Source organism: Rhincodon typus, chromosome 5, assembly GCF_021869965.1.
Source record: "Rhincodon typus isolate 14 chromosome 5, sRhiTyp1.1, whole genome shotgun sequence".
NCBI lineage: Eukaryota > Metazoa > Chordata > Chondrichthyes > Orectolobiformes > Rhincodontidae > Rhincodon > Rhincodon typus.
Window position 1 is genome coordinate 22,089,659 of NC_063336.1, and position 7,114 is coordinate 22,096,772.

Consider the following 7,114-nt stretch of genomic DNA (forward strand, 5'->3'; position numbering starts at 1 on the left):
TTCCCCCATCTCCTACCTACTAACCTCATCCCGCCCCCTTGACCTGTCCGTCCTCCCTGGACTGACCTATCTCCTCCCTACCTCCCCACCTACACTCACCTTTACTGGCTCCATCCCCGCCTCTTTGACCGGTCTGTCTCCTCTCCACCTATCTTCTCCTCTATCCATCTTCTATCCGCCTCTGCCTCTCGCCCTATTTATTTCAGAACCCCCTTCCCCTCCCCCATTTCTGAAGAAGGGTCTAGGCCCGAAACGTCGGCCTTCTTGCTCCTCTGATGCTGCTTGGCCTGCTGTGTTCATCTAGCTCTACACCTTGTTATCTCAGAATCTCCAGCATCTGCAGTTCCTACTATCTCTGAAGTAGTTTTAACAGCTTGTGAACACTGTTTTATCAGTAATATATTGTGACCAAACAAAGGAAACATCCTGGATTGAAGCCAACTGAATACCTATATTTAGTGGTAGGATTTGAAATCCAGGAGACCAATTAGCCAATTGTTTCAGAGATAACCAATTGTTTGTCTTCTTGAGAGGTGGTATTAATCATCAGCAGTCATGTCTTGCCACAAGAATTTTTGTAGTTGTCAAAATTACAATCCTACTGTCAATCCATAAGTAACTGCATCATGAGAGAGTTATTCAGGTTTACATACCATGACAAACAGGTAACTCCATGGGTTGAATTTTACCAACAATCAGTTAAATGTCAATTTTTGGGAGCCTCATGGACAGTTTCCCTATGTGAGCTCTTGTGAATTATCTCTCATGATGAAGCACCACACATCTATGGTGCAACTCTCGAGCTGTCTTGTGCTTTCCAGCAGCCGATGTACTCACCATTGCCAGGACCTTCCCGAATTCCCGTCACTGGTGCCACTTTTAAGCCCAGCTGCGCACCAGATCAAATACTGCCAACCACTGATAGTCCTTCACAGTACGTGTCATGGGAAGTAAATGAAAATGAAAAGTCCTGAGGGCACATAGTAATATTTCATTGCAAGTAAAATCTCACATTCACAAATATATTGCTACTTTACATCATCACCTGAACGATCAACTGGAATAATAACTGAAACCACAAGAAATGAACCAACCCAGGCCACTGGTCTTGCCAGCATGCTGTGTTAGAACCCTGACTGAGAAGTGCTATTCTTTCCTTAAAGCCCTGTGTAGCATCACACCTTGTCACTGTTCAAAGTGGAGCATCACATGTTGGAAATCTTTCAAACAGTTGAAAACATTAACTTTTATTAAGCAACAAGAAAAGTGAAGAAAACATCAACAATAAAACTTACATTTGCTTCAGGGAATCAACAGGGGCTGCTTGCATTTTGAGTAAGAAATTTGCTATCAATTAAAAATCACTTCACCCAGCGCATCCATTTAAGTAGTTGTCAGTTAAATCTTGTTTTGTGCCCTTCGCTACACCACTCTATCATGGTGAAGGTGATGTTCTTCCTGCTCAATGTCTTCACCTTCCTCCTCAGAAAACTGCTGCCACTCTCCAAGCTCTTCAACATCCGTCAAACTCCCTCTTTGCCTGCTGCAGGTTTGTGGCATTCTCTATCAGGACTGTGATGGTGACCCAGGATATCCTGAATCTGTGGCAGCAATATGCCTTGCTCATCAAGGACATTAGATGCCAGGAATCCTATACCTTCTCTGCATTGTGAGGGACCTTCAGCTGCAAATTCTTCATATACAGGTGTTTTGGCAGCCATTGCAGCTTGCTCCTGCTCCAGGCTTGCTGACAGTTTTGGTCCTCCTCAATTTCTCTGCATCTTATTTGCACCCTGGCCACAGTGATAGTAACCCCTGCTGTGGCTGGGTCCATTGGTTATGATTCCAATGAACCTATGGGAGGAATATCAGAAACAGACCAGGTGCCTTGTTACATGATCAGTCAGAATTTGCATCATATACCAATAATAATTTGTCAAAGTTCTTGGTACTGTGGGATATGGAGGAGTCTTGAGAAGGAGTGCCTTGGAATGTCTAAACATGGACCTTTGACGTAGTAGTTTTCATTATGATGTATGCAGTAAAGCCATTTCACAAAAAATACAGTGGGAGAAGGAATCTGTGGTAAGATTACTGAAATTTTGTTCCTCCATCCCACTCTTCATCTATTACAGCAGCATTGTATATAACAATATGTTGGCAAAGCTTACATTTCAAGGTGAGAGGAAATCAGCCGTGTACTCTTGTGCACCCTTTGAGACTTGGATTGTCTTTGTGAATTGTGGCCCACAAAAGGCACTTCTAAGGTCACATGCAATTACTTCTGCCTCACAGAGATGACTGTGATCAATTTCTAATGACCAATATCATGGTCAAGATTTCTTGAGCCTGGATTTATTTTTGACAAAGTTGGTCGCTGCATGTGTTTCAAATGCAGAATTCTGTCTTAAACCAGTACTTTGTAAGTGACTGATTGATGGATTTGTCCATTGAAGGGTCTCACATCACTTTCAAGAGTCCACATCCTCAGACAGGAAGAAAACTGAGTGTGCCCACTCGATGTGGTGACAGCCATTTAAAATTTCCATTGTGCATTTGTGATTCAGATTAGGGTGGAAGACAACACAGGTCACACACTCTGCAGACTGTATTGCAGACTCAGCTTGTTAATCTAGGTGACCTTTCCAAACCTTCATGTTCCTTTCTTCCTTGCACTCCCTATTGACCCATCAATTCTGAATTTCCACACATTCCCACCCAGTCTTCATCTTTCAACATTACCCTCCTGAGCCTGGGTTGATGGCTTAGTCATGCCAGCCATTGTCTTGTTCTGATCCCCATTGATGTCAGGTTGGTGGCGACAGCTGATGATCCTGCCTCCGACAGTAATCTGTGTCCCATAATGCAATATCATTTCCCACCCCTATAAGTTGAATTACCCGACGCCACAATTACAGTTTCTGCTGCGTCCCAGCATGCTGCCTCCAATTCTTACAATTGACATTCCGAACTTGCCCACCATAGAAGTGGCCCCTGATAACCTGCCTTGACTTTCATTGAACAGACTCCCAGACTGATCGTGGCCAGCCCCCAACCAACTTTGACAGTCAAACCAATGAGTGACCAGACCCCTGACTGGAGCAAACTTGGAGAGGTTAGGGAAAGCCAAGGTGGAGACCCAGATGAACAATTAATGAGCTGGAGCTGCTATATACCACCGCAATTGTCGTATTGGGAATTTCATGTGGATATCTAGTTTCTCTCTGCCAAGTGGGAAGCCAGCAAATCTCATTTAATTGAAGTGAGATATGAAGTGAGTAAAGATATGATCAAACATGCAAAAGACCTTCACCCCTCTTTATCAAGATTCTTGCCCTGTCATTAAAACCTTAAAATCAGACTTTTTGTTCTCAGTTGAGTATCTAATTTTTCTTATTTCACTATATTTTCCCAACTGACTCGCCATTCCCCATGTCATTCAAGGGTTGGGAAGATTCTGTCCATATTACTATTGACTCGCATGATTAAGGGCAACTCTGACAACTGAATGATTTGATCTAGTGAGTAGGTGAACCATACTGATAAGAAAGATTGCAAGTTTAATAAACAGTCTGTGCTCCAGAATGGATATTAGTCAAAGTGCCAATAGCAAGACAACAATGTGGTGCAGTTTATAGGAGAGAAAATCAACATGGGGGCCTGCCTGCCGTGATTGTACTGTTTCGGAGGTCATTCATGCCTCAAGTCCATATGAGCTCCTCAGGTATGGTTCAAATCAGACTTTAACATAATGCTTTTCACAGCCCCACCCATCCCTCTAGGTTAAATCGCAACTCCAAACTCAATATTGGACGAGTAATGCTCGTGAATAATGACCGTGATTCTTTATTCATTCACGGGACAAGGGTGTTGCTGGCTAAGCAGCGTTTATTGTCCGTCCCTAATTGCCCAGAGGGCAGTTAAAAGTCAACAACATTGCTGTGGGTCTGGAGTCACATGTAGATCAGACCAGGTAAGAATGCAATTTTACTTCCCAAAAGGACATTAGTGAACCAGATGGGTTTTTCCCAACAATCGACAATGGATTCATGGTCATCATTAGACTCTTAATTCCAGATTTTTTAAAAATTAAATTCAAATTCCACCATCTGCCATGACAGAATTCAAACCTGGGACCCCAGAACATTACCTGGGTGTCTGGATTAACAGTCCAATGATAATACCACTAGGCCATCTCATCCCCATGAAGAGATAGTCAAATGGGAGACAGTGGGGGAATGGTAATGTTAGTGGACGTTATTGGCCAAGGCTAATGCTGTGGGGTATGGGTTCAAATCCCACATAGCAGCTGGTAGAATTTAAGTTCAATTAATTAATAAATCTGAAAATAAAAGCTAGTCTTGGCGATGACAGCCATGAACTAACATTGATTGGTATAAATGGCCAGCACTAATGTCCTTTAGAGATAGAAATCTGTTGCTCTTTCCCAGTCTGACCTACAAGTGACATCAGAACCACAGCCTTCTGAAAAGCAACTGCCCTTTAGGAAGCCTCTCAGTTATAGCAAAGACTGCAGCAGTTCAAAAGTTGGCTCACCATTACCTTCTCAAGAGTAATTGGAGATGAGCAACATATCTAAATTTTTCCATTGATGATCTGGCAGACTTTCTTGCTGGTGGGGATGGCAGATTAATCACCCTTAACTACGCACCCCTTCAGTTAACAAATAAAGAGCTAACTCCCATCTCAGGAAATTAATCTAAGCCAGATAAATCTACACATTTGTATATTTTTGGGTTATTCTTTCAGGATCAAATGGTGAATCAAGGACGTACGAAGATGAAACTGAGGAAGAAATTCTGTACTGGAATACAAAGATTCAGCCTCTTCTTGATAAAATTAAGTCTTTAAACAGTGGTGGGTAGTTTTATTTTTTAATTTGTAAGATTTTCTATTGATGGTCATTCTGTTTTACATCAAATCTACTTTTAGATGTAACATCTCTTGGACTTCCTGTTCCTGTGTAATAGCAGTGCAATAATATTGGCACAAAACTGGAAAGTGGGAGCATTGGGAAAATGAAAGAGGAGACTTGGATATGCACCAACCAAGCTAATGTTTCCTCACATTTCTTTTTGCTGTGTGCAGATTGGTTATTGCATTTAATAGTCCTTTTAAGATTGCTGTTTGCACATATCTTAAACGGAATGTTGGGTTATGGATGGCCTGTTGTTTCCTGCACACGATCTTCCAGATTACTGCTTGCTGTGTGTCTGCATAGCTCAAAGGGAGCACTGTTCCTCAGTGCTACAGAGTGCTGCTGGTTGAGTGATAGGGATGCAGCGCACTGACTAGCATGAGAAGATGATGTGTATGAGATGTCATGTGAAGATTCATTCACTGACTTTGACTCTATGTATAAGTTCATTAGACCTCTTCTGGTACTGCTGTCAGGTTCTCTAGTCTAAACTCTGGGAGTTGACTTCTCTGACTATCAGCTCCCACTCCCTTTGGAGACTGATACTAGAGGATCTCTTGGTTTACATACTGTGGCATATTCCCTCCTGGCCATCTGTACCACTAATACCTCCAGTGCCAAATAAATCAGTTTGGATTCTTTTCCATGTCCAGGTAGTAATTTTTCAAGATATTACTAGTATACACATGTATTTACAAACATAAATTGAGTGCAGGGATAGACCATTTGGAGCTTTGAACCTGCTCTGCCATTTTGTAAGATCATAGCTGATCTGAGTGTGAACTCAACTCCACTAACCTGTCTATCTGATTCTCTTGAAAAATTCAAGGGGACATTAGATGAATTTTTGAATAGAAATGCTATACCGGGATATGGGGGATAAAAATGAGATTGGCCCTAGGTAATAGAACTGGTGCAGGCACAATGGGCCGAATAGTGTCCTTCTGCACCATAACAATTCGGTGATCCATTGAATGCAGTTCAACCTGCCTGACGCAACCAACATTTAAGATACATGCTAAGACATCCCCTTAAACCTTGTTCTGGACTGTTTCTAATACAAATGTATCGTTTGTTAAGTAGGGAACTGCACACAATCTTTCAAATGTTATCTCACCAAGTCCTGCAAAATTGTAGCAAATATCTCTATATCTTATTCCCTTTCAATAAACAATAATATTCTTTTTATCTTCCTAATCACTTGCTGTACCCACATTTTGTTTGTTATGATTCATGTCCCAGGACATCCAAATCTCTTTGTACTGGATCCAATTGCTCACCTAAAAGATTCAATCAGCATCCAAACAGGAAGACCACCCATTAACCTGCGCAACTCCACAGATTAAATTTCAGGTCCCCATCCTACACCCTCCCATCTGATTTACTGCTTCTTCCCCATGTCCGACCTACTGGTGCGGCATTAAATTCTTCTCAATGTTGCCTGCATTCCTGCTGTGTACAAACCACACAGGCAATGTTGTGATTAGAAGAACAGCACTGGAAGTCCAGATTCTTGATCTGCAATCATTTAAAATTTATGTCTTACCCACTTTTATCTAACTGGGCGTGGGCATATTGAGAACTGTGGCTTCTCCACCCAACAAAAACTGGGATGTTTGAATTTCTTGTACAATGGATTTCATTGTATCTGTTAATACAATGCTATTTTGACACAGGTGTTTAACACAATCCATGTGTAGGCACTTTGAGGAATGTGTTCTGCTTTTAAAACTGGAGAGTTCATTTTTTTTGTTGAACAACAATGAGCAAGTAATGTTAATTGGTTCAGTTTTCTGCTTCATAAGTTTTTCTTATGGGATTCCAGCTGCCTTTCAATTTAGCAAACCATAACGGTAATGTTAATTTTCATACCCATCAAATGGTTTTGCACCCATAACTAATCAACTAATGAACAAGAAGATTTATTTTAGCTACAATAAGCAATTGTTGGAAATATTCACTTACAGCTTTTGAAACAATTATTTGTAAATCCATGCTGTTAGAACCAAACCTTTTGAGTTTTGAAGACAAAAATTTAGGCTAAATTGAAATTAGAGTTTAAAACTTGACATCTAGCTGAACCTGTTCACAATCATAGCATCATTTGGCTACTACCTGAGCTTTCCACTTCATATCCTTTACATCACAACGATTGCTAACTTCCACTTTCACTAC

General features: G+C 41.3%; 1 protein-coding gene across 1 annotated transcript in view; it reads left to right on the forward strand.

Annotated features, from left to right (window-relative positions):
* The window catches only part of LOC109918784 (armadillo repeat-containing protein 2-like), a 119,497-nt gene that overhangs the window by 86,538 nt on the left and 25,845 nt on the right, over nucleotides 1-7,114 (forward strand). The window contains exon 8 of the mRNA XM_048596695.1: nucleotides 4,771-4,878. Coding sequence (XP_048452652.1) covers nucleotides 4,771-4,878 — 108 coding nt within the window. The remainder of the gene's footprint in view (nucleotides 1-4,770; nucleotides 4,879-7,114) is intronic.